Source organism: Amblyraja radiata, chromosome 7 (assembly GCF_010909765.2).
Source record: "Amblyraja radiata isolate CabotCenter1 chromosome 7, sAmbRad1.1.pri, whole genome shotgun sequence".
NCBI classification, from domain to species: domain Eukaryota; kingdom Metazoa; phylum Chordata; class Chondrichthyes; order Rajiformes; family Rajidae; genus Amblyraja; species Amblyraja radiata.
Window position 1 is genome coordinate 55,151,132 of NC_045962.1, and position 23,236 is coordinate 55,174,367.

The 23,236-nt window shown below is 40.6% G+C and overlaps 1 protein-coding gene across 5 annotated transcripts in view; it reads left to right on the top strand.

Moving 5' to 3' along the window:
* Positions 1–23,236, top strand: part of vps8 (VPS8 subunit of CORVET complex) — a 420,899-nt gene that overhangs the window by 142,131 nt on the left and 255,532 nt on the right. For all 5 annotated transcript variants that reach the window (XM_033024588.1, XM_033024585.1, XM_033024586.1 and 2 more), the window contains 3 exons: positions 10,274–10,320; positions 18,337–18,484; positions 19,347–19,436. In XM_033024588.1, the coding sequence (XP_032880479.1) occupies positions 10,274–10,320; positions 18,337–18,484; positions 19,347–19,436 (285 nt within the window). The remainder of the gene's footprint in view (positions 1–10,273; positions 10,321–18,336; positions 18,485–19,346; positions 19,437–23,236) is intronic.

The window sequence follows — 23,236 nt, forward strand, 5'->3', positions numbered from 1 at the left end:
ACACCTGTCCCTTTACCTCCCCCCTCGATTCCATCCAAGGACCCAATCAGTCTTTCCAACTGAGGCAGAGGCTCACCTGCACCTCGTCCAACCTCATCTACTGCATCCGCTGTTCCAGGTGTCAACTCCACACTATCCGCGATCGTTTCGCCGAACACCTCCGTTCAGACCGTCTTAACCAACCTGATCTCTCGGTGGCTCGGCACTTCAACTCCCCCTCCCATTCCCAATCTGACCTTTCTACAATAAAACAATTCCTCCACTTTGATGACCTTGAAAAGATCATCCACACATTTATCTCCTCCCGCCTAGATTACTGCAACTCTCTTTACACTGGCATCAGCCAATCTTCCCTATCCTGCTTGCAACTGGTCCAAAACGCCGCAGCGAGACTCCTGACGGGCACCCAAAAAAGGGACCACATCACCCTGATCCTGGCCTCTCTCCGTATACATTTCAAGACCCTCCTCTATGTCTACAAAGCCCTCAATGGGCTTGCCCCCTCCTACATTAAAAGTGCTCTCACCCACCACTCCACCTCCAGGTCCCTCAGATCAGCCGACTTGGGGCTGCTGAATATCCCGCGGTCTAGGCATAAGCTTAGGGGCGACCACGCCTTTGCGGTTTCAGCTCCTAGACTGTGGAACAGCATCCCCCTTCCCATCAGAACTGCCCCCTCCATCGACTCCTTTAAGTCAAGACTAAAATCTTATCTATACTCCCAAGCCTTTCCTGACGTCCACTGAGCGAGGGTTATATGTATATATGTATGTAGTTTGTTTGTTTATACTATTCTTATAACATGTAAAGCACTTTGGCCAACGAGAGTTGTTTTTTAAATGTGCTATATAAATAAATGTGACTTGACTTGACTTTCTGTCCTGGGCCTCCTCCATTGTCAGAGTGAGGTCCAGTGCAAATTGGAGGAACAGCATCTCATATTTCGCTTGGGTAGTCTACATCCCAGCGGTATGAACATTGACTTCTCTAATTTTAGATAGCCCTTGCTTTCTCCCTCTTTCTCCTCCCCCTTCTCACTTCTCCCACAGTCCTACTGTCTCCTACTTCCTTTCTTTTTCCTGCCCCCTCACCGACATCAGTGTGAAGAAGGGTCTCGACTGTCTCGACAGAGATGCTGCCTCACCAGCTGAGTTTCTCCAGCATTTTTTGTCTACTTAAGAAAATAGGTGATGGGGGCTGACCATTGGTATGAGAAAGGGGACAAAATAGGAGGGCTGGGGGTGGCTCAGAAGGAGGGAGAGGAATCAGGAGTGCAGGTTGGTTCTATGTTCTATTTCTCAAATGTCTTTATTCTCTATTAGCTCTGTAGTAGATGTTGTCCTACTAAGTTTTCTTACTTTCTAGGGTTAGGTTTTACTTGAGTAGATAGCATTAGTTGAACATAATTGTTCATATTGTAACTTTAAAGAAGTTTAACTTAAACAAAATACTTGACGTGAATAGTAATAATAGGACAGTGAAGGTGACAGGAGATGTATGACCTTGATGAATAAATAACAGATGAAATGTGATCATCTTGAATGTTGGGATTAACAGGTTGAGAATTAACAGGAGAATGACAATTCATATAAATAAATGCCAAAATAAGTACAAGGAAAGAGTGGCAGAGTTTTAAACAATAGAGTAATCGAAATTTCAAAAAATGCTTTCTTTAAATCTAACTGTAAACAACCGGAAACAACAGGACAAATGAGACACCATAGTCATTTATTTTCTGGGAAAGCAGTGTTGATTAACAATCGATAAAAATCATGTTGCAGAAAGAGAGGTCATGTGGTTAATAATGAATGGATAATCGATTTGTAAATGTCGCAATTCATGAAGTGACAAGCGTTAAAGACCAGTTGTCATTGCTGTGAGGCTAATGGTGGAATGGCACATATCAGCCAGTTACTTAGATGATGGGTCACCCTGACTTCATTGGCTGGACAATTTGAAAATTAATGAAGTTGTGCATCAGACACTAAAGTCTGGCTCAGTTCTTTTGAGTGCTTTATGCTTATTTATGAATTCAGCTTGTTTATATTGATAACATAAATTTAAGTTGGAAATTGTTGAATTAAATGTTACATTGTAGAATATACTCGAATAGAGATGAAACATGCATTTTCTTTGTGTGAATTATTTGACGATTTGGAATGCCGTGCCAATTTTAATGAGTCATAGTTTAATTTTTGTCAATCTTTGTATCTTCTATCACTTTAATCAGTTCTAATCTGCCAAATCATTCAAGCCTCAATAATTTGAAAGCTTTCATTTTTGAGATTTACTTTCTCCAAAATCACGTTTTAGAGAGAGCTGACATGATGTACTCGAGTTGACATTAAATTAGTGTTACATTTTGGCTAACTGTATTTTGCAAGACTGCTGCTATTTATAAACTTGTTGTAATTCATTCCTAATTTCATTGTTATAATCCTTGGATATTGTCACAGATTTACATTTTATCCGGAACGGAATTGTGTGGGGGTTTTTTAAGGCATACAACATCGGATTGAAAATTTTAAAATAACATGAAATAAGAGACTAGACCATGTGATGCTTTGTGCTTTCTGCCCCATTCAATAAGATCATAGCTGAACCAGTGTAGGGTCCATCTGTGAATTTGATCACCAATGTCCATTCATTTATTAAAATGTTCCCTGTCTAGAAAACCTCTGCTTCAGCTTTGAATATATTCAGTAACTTAATACCCATAGTATTGTGTCTTAGAACACTGTCGATTCACAACCTTGTATGTGAAGACATTTCTTTTCTTCTTGGACCTAATTAACTAATCCTTTATTTTGAGAGATTATAGTCGCTTGTTCTGGGCTCTTCTCGAAGGCAAAACAGCCCCTTGACCTCTACCCTGTCAATCCCTCTTGGAGCATTAACTCTCAATGATCATTGTTCAATGCCTAAATGTATATAGGCCAAGCTCAGAATAATCCCCTCATTTAAACGGCATTGATCCAAGATCTGTGTATATCTTTCTTTGGAATGGAGCCCAAAACTACTCACTACTCTATGTGTAATCTCAGGAATTACCTGTATCATCTCAGAAAGATTTAAATTATTGTTGGTTAGAATTCAATGCAAGCCACAGTGATACAATGCTTTTTAGCAAGTAATGAGACAAGTTTATATTATTTTCTTCTTTGTTGATTAAGTTTCGGAACATTAAATAATGTAGTTTAATATCGTTGGAAATTGCCTCACTTTTTAGGGTGAAACTTTACCTTAAAACTTCAATGGTTATTCAGCTTCTCTCCGAGGATATTTCAGTTTGCATATCTCTGAACTATTTCCAGTCTGTATTTTTAATGTTGTGGACAAATCCATTAATTTCCTTGGATATTAAAAACTAAAAATTAAACATTTATTCACAAGGATAGTCATATCTACATTGGGAAATCTTGTAAGATTTTTAAGAATAGGATAATTTATCAGTTAATGGTGCTGCAAAGTTTTTAATATGATCTTTACTTCTTTAACATATTTCATTTGTAGTTATTTAAGAAATAAGCTTGCATTGCAAGTATGCACCTTTCATAACTTTGGGGTATCACAAAACACTTTCCGGCTGATTTAAGTACCTGGCTCTTTTGGTTGGTTCTTTTGTAATTTGCGTTTAGCCTCACTCTGACAATGGGAGAAGACTTAGGACAGAAAAGTCTGTGGGAATGGGAAGGAGAATTAGAGTGTTTAGCAACCGGGCGATCAGGTAGGTGCAGGACTGAGCGAAGGTGTGCGGCGAAACGATCGCCCAGTCTACGTTTAGTCTCGTCGATGTACGAGTCCATTGTCAGAGTGAGGCTAAACGCAAATTGGAGGAACAGCATCTCATATTTTGCTTGGGCAGTTTACAGCCCAATGGTATGAATATTGATTTCTCTAACTTTAGGTAGCCCCGGCATTCCCTCTCTCTCTATCCCTCCCCCACCAAAGTCGCACTAGCTTTTCGTTTTCACCGAACAAACAGCTAACAATGGCCTGTTTCCTTTATCATCGTTACTTTTTTGCATATCTTTCATTCATTATTCTTTATCTCTCTACATCATCGCCTATATCTCTCGTTTCCATTATCCCTAACCAGTCTGAAGAAGGGTCTCGACCCGAATCGTCGCTCATTCATTCTTTCCAGAGATGCAGCCTGTCCCGCTGAGTTCCTCCAGCTTTTTGTATATCTTCAGTTTAAACCAGCATCTGCAGTTCCTTCCTCCACTTTTAAAATGGAATGAGTACCATGCACTGTTTTTATTTGACAAAATAGGTTAATGCTCTGTCACATTGTGTCTGGCAGTGATTTAAAATAAAAGTGAATACAGAACTTCAAATTTTAACTAATTATAATTGGGTATTGCAGCATATTTATGGTCATTGATAGCAGTTGTATTACTGTGGGTGATAGTGTGGGTTGTAGTTTTAAAAACACTTGTAGGTGGCATTGAAAGGGAACACTGAATATAATGAAAATTGGCACATCATGTCAGCACTGACAGATGGTGCAGAATATTGCACAATTATTTTTAGAGTGTATGCTGGGACCATAATAGTATTTATGATACCACAGGGATCTCCACTGGAAAATGAGATATTATCTAGTGTTTAGCGCTATAAACATTTATTTCTAGTATATTTCATGCGGGAAGGTGTTGTTGGAATCTTGCCAGAAGAATGGAAAGCGGCCGATTCGGGAACTCCAAGCCGCGGAGTGTGTTCCGATCCGTCCCGATGTTGGAGTTTCGATCATCTCGATGAGAGGGCCAGAACATCTGTAATGGCGACTGTGGAGGGTTCAAGGCCCCGACCACGGGTGAACTAGGGAGGAAGATGACTGAAGTTTATTGCCTTTCATCACAGTGAAGAGTGCTGATTCCACTGTGGTGGATGTTTATGTTAAATTCTATTGTGTATTGTTTACGTGTATAGCTGCATGGTAACTCAAATATCACTGTACCTTAATTGGTGCATGTGACACTAAATTTGAACTTGAATTCCATGCTATTTTGAAATGTGACAAAATAGCAGCGATGATGTCTGCGCTTGGAATTCACAATTCGCTGTAATTGAATTGGCAATATTATCACGTGATTGATGATAAGAAAATGAATTTAATCAATTTTAAAATAAGGCTGTAACGTAATAAAATGTGGATAAAGTGAAGGGGTCAGAATACTTTCTGAATGCACTGAGTATGGATGGAGAAGCATTGTACTCGTATTTCTTCAATTTACTCTTATTTTTCAGTAAAAATAACCTGCATTTTAGTGTAGAAAAAATATACTTAGAAGCTTTGTAGAAGTATAATGAGACAAAGGAACTGGTGTTATGAAAGTGATGCAAAGCTTTTGAGTCGGTAGAGTTGATTTCAGACATTCAATGGGTAATAATCTCCGAGCTGAATTCCATTATTGTTACATTCCATATTTGTCAAAACATTGAGGACCTTTATGTAACTGGAAGTGCTGCTTGTGTGTAACTTCATCTCTAAACATTTATTCAGCTTCCTAAAAAGTCCTGGAGCTATTTTTAATACACTGTTGTGGACTTGAACCATTTAAATTATAGATCATTTAAAAAATGTAAATCTAGTTAAGGACGTTCAAAGGAAGTGAGAGGAATGGAGAGGTCTGAGGAAAAATTAACCTTGGGTGCCCATTAATGTTGAGTGAATAGGAATGAATTGTTTGTTTAGATTGGTGGGGTATCAACGATGGAGAACCAGAGTCTGCATGAGGCTACAGAAATAAGGAGGAGTTGAGGAAGAGGTTAAGGTTTTATAGACATGGACCACTTGGATATGAGGATGCGTTGAAAGGGAAGAGCCAATGAAAGTCAGCCGGATGAGACCAGATGCGATCAGGCTTTTCAATGATACGAGGGTGACAGAATTTGGACTATTGAAAAGTATGGAGAGAGAGAGAGAGAGAGAGAGAGAGCTATCCTGGGATACAGAATGTACAGGATCAGAGTTGGGGAAGGATGATTCAAGAAACGGGGGGGGGGGCTGTGTTGAAATCTAACTGGAGTATATAACCCCCAGGATGGTTTTAGAACTGTTTGAAGCTCATTTCAACAGTAAGGTTTCAAATAACCTCAGCATCCACCTGTCAAGGAATTAAAGTTTTGTTCCATTAGACTGTTACGTTCAAAAAGTGACAACATTCAAACCTATTGGTCTCTCCAGGATATGCCCTATTATTTCATAGATGTGTAAAGACTATTAGCATACAAACATTTTCCAATATTTTGTGGTTGAAAATCCAATATCCAAAGCTGCTTACCAATGTTTACATGGCAAGTAGTTTTAGGCATTAAATATTTTAACCATAAAATATTGGAAATATTTTAAGTAATCGAGTATTGACCACCTGTTCTAGAAATATTAGTGCAAATCCTCTAGCCATTCTGTTCATCAAGCTTCTTAATGCATCTCTGAGATTTTGACTGATTTGGACCTTGTCTTTATTCAGCTGCTTTCATTCACTGTCCTTCGATGGGATAATCAAACAATAATCTATCAATCTCTACCTTTAGTTTTAAGTAAACCAGGATTTAGTGCTTTTGGACTCGCGGTCATACGGCATAGAAACAGGCCCTTTTGCCCAGCTCACCCGTGCCAGCTAAGATGACCAATCTAAGCTAGTCCCTTTGACTGCATTTGGCTCGCGTTCCTCTAAATCTTTCCTATTCATGTACCTGTTTTGTCGGCAAACAACCTACTCCAATCAACTTTAGCAAAGTCCTGTCTAATACTATCAAAGTTGGCCGTGCCCCAATCTAGAACTTTAACTTGGGCCTGCCCAGTCCTTATCCATAATTATTTTAAAGCTAATAAAACTGGTCACTGGGCCCAAAAGGCTCGCCCACCAATACTTCAGTCACTTGCCCTTCTCAATTTCTTAATAGTAGGTCAGGTTTAGTTCTATCCTATATAGGGTCCTCTACATATTGTCGAAATAGACTTTCCTGAACACATTTGATAAATTCCACCCTGTTTAATCCTCTGGCAGTCCCAACCTATATTGGGAATGCTAAAACACCCTCCTGCGACAATCCTATTAGTCCTGCAGTTGCCTGCAAAGTCCCGGCATATTCCAACTTCTGGCTGCTCACTCTCCCCCTTGAGATTGTTCTGCAGCTGCTCTGAGATATCATGGGGCCCTGTCACCAGGGAGGCAACACGCCATCCGGAGTCTTGTTTGCTGCCACAGAATTGCCTGTCTGTTCTCATAACTAACGAGTCTCCTACCACTATCGCTCTGTCTGACTACACCCTTCCCCTCTGTGCCTCAGAGCTAGGTCTGATGCTTCAGACCTGACATCTGTTGCTGTTGTGCCCGGACAAGACACCCCCCCCCCCCCCCCCCCCCCCCCAACTGTGTCCCAAGGGCTACCTATTGTTGAGGAGAATACTCCCTACTCCCTTTCCTGGTGTTCACCGTTTACTTTCTGCCTGTACTCCAGGCATGTCCACCTCATTGTAACTCCTACCTATGACATCCTTCGTCTCTCAGGTGATCCTGAGATCATCCAGTTGCTCCTCCATTTTCCTAACAAATTCTGTAAGGAGCTACACCTGGGCACACCTCTCGCAGGTGTATGCTCAAGAACAAATTAGAACATTTGAGAGGAGCAATTGCCCCTTCAGAATACTTAGAGGAGAAATAGGAGGGGATGATGGGCCTTAATTAGCCTGTTTTAATAAATACCATCTAATGGGTCTGACATACACCATCTTGAAGTTCTTCAAGAGGCTGGTAATGTCCACATTAACTCCAGTCTCCCTGGCAGACTTGATCCACTGTATATGGTATACCGTTGCAAAGGTTTCACAGCAGGCATCATCTCCTTGGCCCCACACTAGAACACACAGGTGCCACCTACATCGGACTCCTATTTATACTCTAGATCTGCCAATTCCACAATTCCATCTTAACTCCTCTCCAAACTATTGTACTTAGCAGGCAATAACCCCCTCTGCCACTGGATCCTTGACTTCCAGATCCAGAGACCACAATCAGAGAGGATAGACGATAATACATCCTCCACAATAATTTTCAACTACGGTGTCCCAATAATGAGACGGAGTCAGGACAACAACCGCTCCTTCACTGTCAGCAAGACGAAGGAGCTAGTTATACACTTCAGGAAGTGTGATGGCCAATCAGCATCAATGGTGTTGAAGTTGAAATGGATGAGAGCTTCAAGTTCCTATGGTTTAAATATTGCTAACAATTGTCCTGGACCAACCACATTGAATCTATAGCCAAAAAGCACGCCAATGCCTTTACTTCTTCGGAAGTCTGAGGAAATTCAGCATGTCAAACCAACGACAAACCAACGTCTACTGATGCATAGAAAACAAACTGTCAGGTTGCATTACAGCTTGGTTTGAAAACAGCTCTGCCTAATCCATCATACAGATCAGACCTCCCCCCCCCCCCTATTGACTCCATCTACAATTCACAATTTCTTGGGAAAACAGCCAACATATCAAGGACCTTTTCTACCCTGATCATTTCTTCTCCTTGCTCCCACAAGGCAGAAGATATAAAAGCTTGCAAGTATGTACCATCAGATTTGGGAACTTCTGTTTTCTGACCTCTGATCCTTACATAAGCTAGAGTTCAGCCCCAATTTTCCAACCTACCTCATTGTGGAGTGTTTAAGAAGGAACTGCAGATGCTGGAAAATCGAAGGTACACAAAAAAGCTGGAGAAACTCAGCGGGTGCAACAGCATATATGGAGCGAAGGAAAAAGGCAACATTTCGGGCCGAAACCCTTCTTCAGACTGATCGGGGGTGGGGGGGTCGGGGAGAAGGAAAGGAAAAAGGAGGAGGAGCTCCAAGGCTGGGGGATGGGAGAACACCTCCGCTCGGTCTGCAATAGCCAACCTGACCTCCCGGTGGCTCAACACTTCAACTCCCCCTCCCACTCCGTATCCGACCTCTCTGTCCTGGGTCTCCTCCATGGCCAGAGCGAGCAACACCGGAAATTGGAGGAACAGCACCTCATATTCCACTTGGGGAGTCTGCATCCTGGGGGCATGAACATTGAATTCTCCCAATTTTGTTAGTCCTTGCTGTCTCCTCCCCTTCCTCAGCCCTCCTGCTGTCTCCTCCCATCCCCCAGCATTCGAGCTCCTCCTCCTTTTTCCTTTCTTCTCCCCGCCCCCCCCACCCCCGATCAGTCTGAAGAAGGGTTTCGGCCCGAAACTTTGCCTTTTTACTTCGCTCCATAGATGCTGCTGCACCCGCTGAGTTTCTCCAGCTTTTTTATGTACCTCATTGTGGATATTGGACACTTTCTCTGGAACCGTTATTGTACAATGCTGAGAAACAATGGAACTGTTCTCTGGTATTTTTATTTTAGCTCTTCCTGTTGTACTTGTCTATAGCATTATCTGATTTAATTACATAACACGCCAACAAAAGCTTTTCACTCTATCTGTGTACACGTGACAATAATCAAATACCAATGTGCCTGGTGCCAGATGCAACTTAAAGGCATCATGAATTAGAGGATGGTTATGGAATGTTTTGTTTGAGCTTTAAAGTAAGGTGAAATCCTGATCTGGAAGTGAAAAGGAATTAAAGCAGAATTATACACTGAAAACAATAAACGACATTATCTACTTTGAAGTGTTGAAGATCAATGGACGTGTTCATATTACAGTTTAATTGTGTGTATTTACATTACTGTTTTCTTTACACCACATTGCAATTAATATAGTCTCCACCCAGATCAGTGGCAAGCTGACTCTTGGACAAATTAGAGTATGTCTCATGCTGGATCATGCTATGGCAAAAGATCAGCCATCTCATGCCAAGACTTGATCGATTTTCATCAATTCCAGTTTAAATGCAATTTTAAGAGGAATAGAAGAGGATTACATGTGTCATGGATTTGGTAAATAAAAGACAGTTCACTATGTTATGTATTAATCACTTGAATCATTCAGTGGTTACACTGCCATCTTGATTTAAGTCCACATCAAGCTGGTATTGCTTCCGAACTGTGCATTTGAAATGTGGAATGTTTTTAGGAAGAATTATAAAGAGAATTCTTTATTTCCATTTGTTTAAATATTTATCCTTTTCCAAATATGTCCAAAATATACTTTTTAAAACAACATTGAGGTTGAGCTTCATAGATTACCCCTTAGTGCAAAAAGAAAGAGTTAATCCTGGTGATGGTATTACAAATATTGTAATTACAGGTATTGTAATTGTTGTTTTCACTCTTTTTTAATTTTCTTTCCAGGATGAATACTTACTATTTCAGTTATTACAAAGTCTATTGGATTCTTCGTGAGTATGCTTTTCCTTTTCCTTATCTGCAAAATGTAATTGAATACATTCATGTATTAGGTTAATGTCTTCCAATTACTTGCTGTGGGTTGATAATTCTCATACCCTTGGTAATTGCCTTGCTATAAAAGATGCAATTACTGTCAAATTACTTATAGTCATGCAGCACGGAAACAGGCCCAGCTTGCCCATGCCGACCAAGGTGCCCTATCTATACTAGTCCCACCTGCCTGTGTTTCACACATATCCCCCTAAAACTTTCCTATCCAAGTACCTGTCCAAATGCCTTTTAAATGTTGTAATAGATTTCTGCCTCAACTACCTCCTCCGTCAGCTCATGACATATACCCACTATCCTTACGTGTGAAAAGGTTGCCCCTCAGATTCCTATTAAATCTTTCCCCTCTCACCTTAAACCTATGGCTCTTGATTCCTCTACTCTGGGTAAATGACTCTGTGCATCAAACCCATCTATTTCCCTTGTGACCATATGCGCCTCTAAGATCACCTCTCATCCTCCTTCACTCCAAATAATAGTCCTAGTTTGCCCAACCTCTCCCTATAGCTCCCTGTAGCTCAGGCCCCCAAGTCCTGGCAACATTCTCATAAATCTTCCCTTCATTTTTTCCTGCTTAACAACATATTTCCTATAGTGGGGTGACCAAAACTGATTGCTATACTCCAACTAGTCTCACCAGCGATTTGTTCAGCTATATTCCAACTTCTACACTCAAAACTCTCACTGATGAAGACCATTGTGTCAAAAGTCTTCTTGACCAACTTATCTGCCTGTTGCACCACTTTCAAGGAATTATGTACCTGCACTTCTAGATCCCTCTGCTCTACAACATTCCTCAGAGCCCTGCCATTTAAACAATAGGTGCAGGAGTAGGCCATTCATCCCTTCGAGCCAGCACCGCCATTCAATGTGATCATGGCTGATCATCCACAATCAGTACCCCGTTCCTGCCTTCTCTCCATATCTCTTAATTCCGCTATCCCTAAGAGCTCTATCTAACTCTCTCTTGAAAGCATCCAGAGAATCAGCCCCCACCGCCCTCAAAGGCAGAGAATTACACACACTCACAACTCTCTGTGTGAAAAAGTTTTTCCTCATCTCCGTTCTAAATGGCTTACCATTTATTCTTAAATTATGGCCCCTGGTTCCGGACTCCCCCAACATTGGGAACATGTTTCCTGCCTCCAGCGTGTCCAAAGCCTTAATAATCTTATATGTTTCAATAAGATCCCGTCTCATCCTAAATTCCAGAGTATACAAGCGCAGCCGCTCTAATCTATCAACATATCATAGTCCCGCCATCCCGGGAATTAACCTCGTGAACCTACGCTGCACTCCCTCAATAGCACGAATGTCCTTCCTCGAATTTGGGGACCAAAATGGCAAACAATTCTACAGGTGTGGTCTCACTAGGGCCCTGTACAACTGCAGGAGGACCTCTTTGCTCCTAAACTCAACTGCTCATGTTATGAAGGCTAACATGCCATTCGCTTTCTTCACGGCCTGCTGTACCTGCATGCTTACCTTCAGTGACTGATGAACAAGGACCCCCAGATCCCGTTGTACTTCCCCTTTTCCCAACTTGACACCATTCAGATAATAATCTGCCTTGTTCTTGCCACCAAAGTGGATAACCTCACATTTATCCACATTAAACTGCATCTGCCATGAATCTGCCCACTCACCCAACTTGTCCCAAGTCACCCTGCATCCTCATAGCATCCTCCTCACAGTTCACACTCCCACCCACCTTTGTGTCATCTGCAAATTTGCTAATGTTACTTTTAATCCCTTCATCCAAATCATTAATATATTTTGTAAATAGATGTGGTCCCAGCACCCAGTCTTGCGGTACCCCACTAGTCACTGCCTGCCATTCTGAAAGGAACCCGTTAATTAATACCCTTTGTTTCCTGTCTGCCAACCAATTTTCTTTCCATGTCATCACCCTACCCCCAATACCATGTGCTCTAATTTTACCCACTAATCTCCTATGTGTGACCTGAAATGCTTTCTGAAAGTCCAGGTACACTACATCCACTGGCTCTCCCTTGTCCATTATCCTGGTTACATCTTCAAAAAATTCCAGAAGATTAGTCGAGCATAATTTCCCCTTCGTAAATCCATGCTGACTCTGACCGATCCTGTTACTGCTATCCAAATGCACCGCTATTTCATCTTTTATTATTGACTCCAGCATCTTCCCCACCACTGATGTCAGGATAACATCTATAATTTCCTGTTTTCTCTCTGCCACCCTTCTTAAAGAGTGGGATAACATTAGCTACCCTCCAATCCACAGGAACTGATCCTGAATCTATAGAACATTGGAAAATGATCACCAATGCATCCACAATTTCTAAAGCCACTTCCTTAAGTACCCTGGGATGCAGACCATCTGGCCCTGGGGATTTATCAGCCTTCAGTCCTATCAGTCTACCATTTCCTGCCTAATGTGAATCTCCTTCAGTTCCTCCGCCACCCCAGATCCTCTGGCCACTATTACATCAGGGAGATTGTTTGTGTTCTCCTTAGTGAAGACAGATCCAAAGTACCTGTTCAACACATCTGCCATTTCCTTGTTCCCCATAATAAATTCACTCTTTTCAGTCTTCATGGGTCCAACTTTGGCCTTAACTATTTTTTTCCTCCTCACAATACCTAGAAAAGCTTTTACTATCCTCCTTTATATTCTTGGCTAGCTTACCTTCGTACCTCATCTTTTATCCCCGTGTTGCCTTTTTAATTATCTTCTGTTGCTCTTTAAAGGTTACCCAATCCCCTGGCTTCCCGCTCATCTTTGCTCCGTTATATTTCTTCTCTTTTATTTTTATACTCTCCCTGACTTCCCTTGTCAGCCACGGTCGCCCCTCACTCCCCTTGGAATCGTTCTTCCTCTTTGGAATGAATCGATCCTGCACCACCTGTATTATTCCCAGAAATACCTGCCATTGGTGTTCCACTGACATCCCTGGTCAACTTTGGCTAACTCCTCCCCGATGGCTCCATAGTCTCCTTTGCTCAACTGTAATACCGACATCTCCGATTTACCCTTCTCCCTCTCAAATTGTAGATTAAAACTGACAAATTGTAGATTTACTGTGAATATCCTGCCCTGGTTAGACTTCCCAAAATGCAACACTTCACATTCATCAGCATTAAGTTCCATTAACCATTCCTTTGGCCATTTGCCGAACTGAGCACAATCCTGCTGTAACCTTGGATAACCATTTTTGCTAAATACAATATCACACACTTTAGTGTGCTAAAGTAAACTTTAAAACACAACACAAAGATTGGGCGAGACAATCAAGACTTTATTCAAGCGCCAAATACAGTGATCACTGAAAGCAATCTGGGAGATTGCTCAATGAACAAAGATCTATCTACTTATATACAGACTTTCCTTTTGATGTTCCGTTTACCATAGCAATCACCTTAGGAGTTTCCTTCGTACCAAATGGTTTTACAACACTCACAGACGATTCACATCTGGGAAACACAGAACAATAAACACAAGAAAATGTCACCCCATGGAGGAGCTGCACGCCGTGGTCAACAAACACCAGACGTCTTTGTTGACTTGTTTTCTGTGCATAACATGTTACCCACTTTTCTGAAACCTATGATAAAAATCTTGGAGATTTTAACAAATATGATAATAGAATCAAATTTTAGAAGCTCATTTGTAAAATTAGTTCCCAACTTGACTTTGGGTACAATCAATAAGCCCAAATCAACTCGAGCTTCATGGTAATTGTACTAATTTACATTTTTCAAAATTCATTGTGGAGATGAAACTGTTGACAAAGTCCGATGTTAATACTCATTTCTACTTTGGTAAAGATAATATTGGACCACCATCTTGAGCAGCTGCAATTCATAGTTGAACGTACTCTCAGTAATGCTACTAGATAATTAGTTTTAGGCATTTTGATCTGTTGCAAAGAAAGTGTTGTGATACATTTCCCAGTCAAGGCTTGAAGAGGAGCATGAAGGTGGTGGAGCTCTCATGTACCTGCAGCTCTTGCCAGTTAAGGACTTCACTGATTCCAATTCACAAGCATTGACAAGTTGCAACAGTGCATTTTGTAGATGGTCCTTACTGCAAACACGGGGTGTAGGTGTCAAAGCAATCCTTAGGATGGGAATTGGGTGTAAATCAAGGCATTATTTTAGAATTGGACTAAATGAAATCATGAACATTTTTCAATGCTGAAAATAAGAAAGTGTTTTTGGTATAGGGTAAAATTCTTCAAGTATATTACTCAAGTTTGCAATGCAGAGGATGTGCTGTATATAAATTGCTTCTCTGCTCCCTTCCTTTACTTTACTCTGCTGCTATCACTAGTCTGGATTAGGTCGCAAGCAAAACACTGGAATTATCTAAATATTATGAAATCCAAATTATTTAGGCTTTATTTTGACATTTAGTTTTTTTTTAATTTAATGCCTTAGAACTGGCTTATGGGAAAACATTTCTGCAAAAGCTTTAAACTGGCATGAAGGAAAATTGAATATCAAGAACATTGAGGTCACCATGGTTGATTAAAGTTGGACATTTTTTTTTCCTGAAGGGAGTTGTTTCTAATAATGTGAACCAATAATATAATGTTAAATAACATTTAAGATATATATATGTGGTGAAGATATTTTTTTCAATTATAAGTGAGAAGTCTGAATTGGTCACAATTAATATTTATTTTTTACAATTGTTTATAATAGAGGTTTTCATTTGTCTGGTTTCTATCTTGACTGGCATTTGCTGAGAAGACTGCAGGAAAATCATTTTTTTTGCTGCAGTGACAGCTTATAAATTTCATAAGAAAGTCAGTGCTGTTTCATTGCTGATCGTGGAGATATTTTAAACTTAATTTTTAAATTTCTGTAATGTCTCCCAAATAATACCTGTTGATTTTTGCTGTTTCAGTTGGAATGTCAATCAAAATAATTAAAATAAATTTGCTCAACTGTGGAGTCATCACTTTTGAGCAAAGTGATTAAATTAATCTGCTATTGTGTTCCTTCTCCATAACAGCACGTTTTCTCCTTCAAGACTTTTCCAATTCCTTTTTGAAAATTAGTATTAGAAGTGCTTTTACCAGTTATGCATTCCACATAACCTGCTGCATTAATTTACTTCCTAATATTGCCTGCACTTATTTTGCTGCTTTAACCAGTGGTTAACTATCCTCCTACCTCTGGAAATAATTGTTCCGTAATTACTTTATTAAAGGTTGCAACATTTGCAACATTTTACAATTTAGTTAAGGCACTAAATATACAATTGTTACATTTGGTAATGTCGAATGTAACGGGAAGGTATATATATTTTCAAAACTCTTTAGATTCTGGAGTAGTTCCTGAGGATTGGAGGGTAGCTAATGTAACCCCACTTTTTAAAAAGGGAGGGAGAGAGAAAACGGGGAATTACAGACCAGTTAGTCTAACATCCGTAGTGGGGAAAATGCAGGTCAGTTGTTAAAGATGGGATAGCAGCACATTTGGAAAGTGGTGAATTCATTGGACAAAGTCAGCATGGATTTATGAAAGGTAAATCATGTCTGACGAATCTTATAGAATTTTTCGAGGATGTAACTAGTAAAGTGGATAAGGGAGAACCAGTGGATGTGTTATATCTGGACTTTCAGAAGGCTTTCGACAAGGTCCCACATAAAAGATTAGTATGCAAACTTAAAGCACACGGTATTGGGGGTTCAGTATTGATGTGGATAGAGAACTGGCTGGCAGACAGGAAGCAAAGAGTAGGAGTAAACGGGTCCTTTTCAGAATGGCATGCAGTGACTAGTGGGGTACCGCAAGGCTCAGTGCTGGGACTCCAGCTATTTACAATATATATTAATGATCTGGATGAGGGAATTGAATGCAACATCTCCAAGTTTGCGGATGACTCAAAGCTGGAGGGCAGTGTTAGCTGTGAGGAGGATGCTAGGAGGCTGCAAGGTGACTTGGATAGGTTGGGTGAGTGGGCAAATGCATGGCAGATGCAGTATAATGTGGATACATGTGAGGTTATCCACTTTGGTGGCAAAAACAGGAAAGTAGACTATTATCTGAATGGTGGCCGATTAGGAAAAGGGGAGATGCAACGAGACCTGGGTGTCATGGTACACCAGTCATTGAAAGTAGGCATGCAGGTGCAGCAGGCAGTGAAGAAAGCAAATGGCATGTTAGCATTCATAGCAAAAGGATTTGAGTATAAGAGCGGGGAGGTTCTACTGCAGTTGTACAGGGTCTTGATGAGACCACACCTGGAGTATTGCGTACAGTTTTGGTCTCCTAATCTGAGGAAAGACATTCTTGCCATAGAGGGAGTACAGAGAAGGTTCACCAGACTGATTCCTGGGATGGCAGGACTTTCATATGAAGAAAGACTGGATAGACTCGGCTTGTACTCGCTAGAATTTAGAAGATTGAGGGGAGATCTTATAGAAACTTACAAAATTCTTAAGGGGTTGGACAGGCTAGATGCAGGAAGATTATTCCCGATGTTGGGAAAGTCCAGAACAAGGGGTCACAGTTTAAGGATAAGAGGGAAGTCTTTTAGGACCGAGATGAGAAAATCATTTTTTACACAGAGAGTGGTGAATCTGTGGAATTCTCTGCCACAGAAGGTAGTTGAGGCCAGTTCATTGGCTATATTTAAGAGGGAGTTAGATGTGGCCCTTATGGCTAAAGGGATCAGGGGGTATGGAGAGAAGGCAGGTATGGGATACTGAGTTGGATGATCAGCCATGATCATATTGAATGGCGGTACAGGCTCGAAGGGCCGAATGGCCTACTCCTGCAGCTATTTTCTATGTCTATGTCTATGACCTTCCAAATTGCAACACCTCACATTTGCTCAGATTAAACTCCATCTGCCTTTTTTATGCCTAATTCTATAGATTTATATCCCGCTGCATACTTTCACAACAGGGTTCCTAGCACAGATCCCTGTGGGACTCCACTGGTCACAGATATGCAGCCAGAATAACAACCCTTCTACAACAACCCTTTGTCTTTATGTCAGTTTTTAATCCATACGGCCAAGTCACCATGAATTTGATGCATCTTATTCTTCTGGATCAGATTACCATGGGGAGCTTTTTCAAATGCCTTAATAAAATCCACGTGGTCAATATCCACCGACGTATTTTCATTGATTACCTTCGTTGTCTCCTCAAAAAACGTGATTAAGTTAGTAAGACGTGCCACGTACAAAGCCATGTGCAATATCACTCATTTTAAGGCAGAGATAGATAAAATCTTGATTAGTACAGGTGTTGGAGGTTGTGTGGAGAAGGTAGGAGAATGGGGTTTGGAGGGAGAGATAGATCAGTCATGATTGAATGGCGGAGTAGAAGAAGGGCTGAATGGCCTAATTCTTCCCCTATTCCTTATGATCTTTTGACCTTATGATCCCGAATAAACCCATTCCCATGCAAAGTAAATCATTTCCGGAAGAATCTTCTCCATTAGCTTCCCTATCACTGTTGTAAGCTCACTTATCCAGAGTTAGAATTCCCTAGAACTCCCTACGTTAAAAAAAAAGGAAAACATTGGCCAAGCTCCAGTCTTCTGGGACCTTGCCCGTTTCGAGAGAAATTGCAAAGATCTTTGTCAACATCCCTGCCTCCTCTCTTGCTTCTTTGAATAACCTGGTATAGATATTCATCAGGCCCTTGCGATTTATCCACCTTAATGCCTTCCAGTCACCAAGCCAATCTTCGATCCAGATGGTCAGCACAGCCAAGATCCCTCAACACAGCCTGGATCCCTTGTAGTTTCTGGACCAACATATCTTGCGGGACCTTATTGAAAGCCTCATTAATGTACATGAAACAAATCCTTTATTTACCTCCTCCTGTACACTAAAATAAATTAAAATTGCTTCTCCATGTTGAGAAATGTTTTTATGTTACATAGATTGCATCTTCTTCTGGCTTTCTTTCTGCATCTTGGTAATTACACCCTCTATTGTGTTTAATTTGCAGTGATGGCGTGCAGGTGAATCGAGAGCTGCTACAGTTGAATCCTGACATTCATGAGCAGTACCTCAACTTGCTTTGCCAGCATGATCCAAGGCATGTAACTGATTTTTTGAGGGTGTCGGAACATTATAGGCTTGAAGAAGCTATTCAGGTATTTAATTACACTGAAACCACTGCGTGGTATCTATAATAGAAGAATGTAATGAAGCGTCTGTGCCAAAAGACGTGGTTGAGTGTTACGGAATGAGATCTTATCTGGAATTTGTATCCATTCCATAAATAATTAAGACAAGACTTGCTCAGAACTTCTCATTATGAAATGTGCAACTGACAGATTAGCATATCTTCCTACTATTTCTCCATAGTGGTTGTTGCACATCTAAATCGTTACAATCCTGGTAAGATACTAATTTTTAAGATTTGTTGATAGTTAACAATAGAAAAAACACTGCATCTTGCACCATGTTAGCGTGCCAGAAGCATAGTTATGTGGTTATTAGCATCTGATGGTATACCATGTGATATTTTGATTAAGTTTTTCCAGAAGTCTCGGTGCAGGGGACAGTTGTCGTTAGTGTTGTTATATCGTCCATACAGGCTCGTATAGGTAACAATAAACTATCCTAAAACCAGTTTCATCTGTTGGACTGGATGATTGCTTTTGTTACTGTTTTTAAGATCCCTAGGTAAAATGTGCTGGAAGCTTTTTTTAACTCAATTGGCATTAATCACATAACTCAAAGCCAACCTCTGGTACTGTGATTCATTCCAGAACTATAGCTCATTTGTGGAGTCCAAAAATGGACACCATTCCCTTAAGGATTGCCTTTTTGAAGTTGGGTTTAATGTTGTGTAATATGGTGATGTAGCTCTCTTTAGCATCTGGCGGCATTGTCCTTTGTCTTTGAATTTGAATCTTCAGTATTAAATTGTGGCTGGCTCTGTGCAGATTGCTTTATTTTTGTAACCTTGTTGTTGCTGAAATGTTTACTTGAAATGTATTTGTTGCCTAGATTACTAAGAAGCACAAGCTCCATGAAGCCTCAGCCTACTTGCTGGAGAAGGAGGGTGACATACATGGTGCCTTTCTAGTCCTGCTCGAGGTATAAATATCATGATTTTCTTTATCTGTGTAGGGTCAGAGTTAGGGTTGCCGATAGAAAAATAAGTTGATGGGTGAAAGAATTTTAGCTATTAATTTGTATTGCATTACTTTGTGATTTTTGCTCTTTATAAATAGAATTAGCAGAAAAACAGGACCTTTGGCCCAACTTGCCCATGCCGACCAAGAAGCCTAGCAAAGCTAGTCCCACCTGGTCAAGTTTGGCCGATATCTCTCCAAACCTTTCCTATCAAGTACCTGTGAGACGCATGAGACTGCAAATGCTGGAATCTGGAGTAAAAACCAAACTGCCGGAGGAACACGTTGACCATTTCCTCTAACTCCACATCACGACCTGCTGAGTTCCTCCAATGGATTGTTTTGTGCTTCTGGGATGTTACCTTGAGTTTTTATTTGAGGCACAGAGTGCCAGATCTCTTCCAGCTTCACAACCAGGTGGAAGAGTGTGTGCGTCTTCGTTTCCTGAATTCTAATTTCTTCAAAGAACACATGACATAGTAACTTAAAGATTGTCATTTCTTTTTGCTCTGTCTTCCTCCCGGTGCCCAGAACTGAGCCAGTTATAAGTGTTGGCAGTTTGGTAGTGTGAGATAAGGCTGCTGCACAACTGCATGCACCTCAGATGCCTCGTCATTGTGACATTCTCCTTGGTTCCCTTAATCAAAATTGAACATGTTTGAACTACTGCCTATTGCACATTCTACAGCTATCTCCGAAGCTGGATGTTAATGCCCGAATCACTTTCATCCACAAATAGAATTTGTTCTGTAACTTTGAACTTTGTCATAATTTCCCTCTTTTCATTATCTATTGAGCTCCTAATTCTGGTATACCTATAAAATAGCATGTCTATGTTGCTCATATATTTTAGCCACTAATCTGAATCTCTTCAGTGTCCATTTTTCTTTCTTCGTCTTTAAAGCTGTAACTATGATCTAATCCTACAGCTGCAAATCTATCCAATCTCGGATGTATTGCCTTTATTGCCAAAAGGATGTATTTTAACTGTCCTTTTCTCCTAACACTAATCCCATTGTGCTCCTGGCATTCTTGCAAAGGCACATCCAAACACTGCGCTGCTCCCTACAGACAACAGTTGCCTATTCTTCCATTGCCTTGTAGACCTTGCTGTCGAGCCCACCTGCTGGATATAGCCTTAACTGTCTCCTTGTCCTACTTATCCCTCCCCATATGACCTATTTGACTCTTCAATAGACAATCAGATACTGCCAGACCTCCTGAGATTTCCAACATGATCTGTTTTTGTTTCATATTTCCTGCAAATACTTTTTTTTACTTAAATCTTCACCATATAAACAGGCCTCCTGAGAAAGCTTATTCACTAATGCATAACATAGTTGCCCTCCACATCCTGCGGAGATATTCTGAATTTAAACTGAAAATGAGTACATGATTGATGACACTTTGCCTTTTTCCAAAGCACCCCACTCTTTGCTGAAGAAATTCAGCAGGTCAGACAACATCTGTGGAGGGAAATTTGACAGACAACATATCAGGTTAGAAACTTTCTTCAATCGGATCAGTCTGAAGAAAGGTCCTGAACTTAGATGTCATCTGTCCATTTCCCTTAATGGAAATGTTGTCTGTCTGATTCTGTTCACAGGTGCTGCCTGACCTTCTGAGTTCCTCCAGTACTTTTTTTCGTTCTCTAGATTCCAGCATCTGCAGTCTCTTGGGACCCCAGTCTGTGAATGTTTTTCATAACCAGCATGATCCAAACAATGAAGGTTTTCTTTTTTATTGTTTGGGAAGTAAGAGTTAACTGAGGCTGAAGCACTCAGAATAATCACCTTTATTGACAATTATGCCACAACAGTTTTACAAATAAAAGTTTCTTGTAACCTTGTGTGAGCATTCATCTTTGAACCAAGGATAAACAATGCTTCTGGGAATTCATTTTTGATGGTTGACAGCATTGATATGGCATTTCTTTACCTTCACTGTGCTGGATTTTCAGCTTATCAGTTTTTGAGGTCCTGTAGATTGCTTTCATACTTATAAATTGTGCATGGATAATATCCTATAAAAATGCAGCATGCATCATGAATATCAAAAGATAAAATATAGAACAGCACTGCACGAGCAGGCCCTTGAACTCACAGTGCCTGTGCCAAACATGGTGCCATATTAAACCAATCTCTTCTCTTTGCATGTGATCCATATCCCTCCATTTCCTGCATATTGATGTGCTTATCTAATAGCCTCAAATGTCATCATCATATCTGCTTCCACCCTATCCCTGGCAGCACATCCTGGCACCTACTACTCTTTGTGTAGATAGAAAACTTGCTCTGCACATCCCCTTTGGACTCTTTCTCCCTCACCTTAAAGCTATGCCCTCTAGTATTGAACATTTCCATCTTGGATAGTAAAGATTCTGACTGTCTACCCTATGTATGCCTCTCATAATTTTATAGACTTTTATAAGATCTCCCCTCAGCCTCTGAGGCTCCAGAGAAAATATTCCAAGTTTGACCAACCTCTCCTTTTAGCTAATATCCTCTAATCCACACAGCATCCTGGTAAACCTCTATGTCACCCACTCCAAAGCTCCACATTCTTCCTGTAATAGAGTGACCATAACTGCACACAAGACTACACATGGGACCTATCCAAACTTTATAAAGCTGACTTTTATACGTGGTGTCCCCACTGATGAAAATATTCATACTATACACCTACTTAACCACTCTGTATCAACTTTTATTGCGACTGCAGGGAGCTATGGACTGTGGAATCCAGTTCTGAATCCAAACTACCAAATCAGCATAGATTTCGTGCATCATAATCTTCTCGATCAATCCACCATAAGAATATTGTCAAATGCCTTAATGAAGTCCATGCAGACAACATCCATTACCCTACCTTTGTCACCTCCCCAAAAATCTCGAGTCAAGTTTGCATGACATGGCCTGCCCGTCACAAAGCCATGCAGACTGTCCCGAATTACCCAATTCTTTTCCATATTGTTCTGGTCTTACAGCCGTTTGGGAGTCTGTTGCTTGCTGAAATAGGCATCATTAACTCTGATTTTAGCTGCATTGAACTGGATTTTACCCCAACAGGAAGCCTATCTTTCTATTAATGTTTAAGAATGAACTGCAGATGCAGGAAAAATCAAAGGTCTGAAGAAAGGTCTCGACCCGAAACGTCACCCATTCCTTCGCTCCATAGATGCTGCCTCACCCGCTGAGTTTCTCCTGCTTTTTGTCTACCTTCTATCATTCTATTAGATATGTTAAGTCTTCCATTAAAATGAGATATGGAAGGTTATATTGAAAAGTGTAGTACCTTTCATTATCTCCCCAAGTAAGAAATTGGATAGTCGACATACATTTCCTCATTCTTTAATTTGCAGTGCAAATCTCATTACAAATGGGTCTGGTTGTTACAAAAAGCTCATTAAAGAACACAGATTGAAAGTTGATTGAAAGCCTTTTTTATACTCTTTGTACATTCAACGAATGTACATATTATAATATGCAATATACATTCAACAAACAATAAGTCAGTTTATTGGCTATATTTAAGAGGGAGTTAGATGTGGCCCTTGTGGCGAAAGGTATCAGGGGGTATGGAGAGAAGGCAAGTACAGGATACTGAGTTGGATGATCAGCCATAATCATATTGAATAGCGGTGCAGGCTCGAAGGGCCGAATGGCCTACTCCTGCATCTATGTTTCTATCTCCCCCTCCCCCCACCCCACCCAATCCTGTTATCGTTAAAGGTATTCTCCTAGTATTCATGTTCTCCAAGAG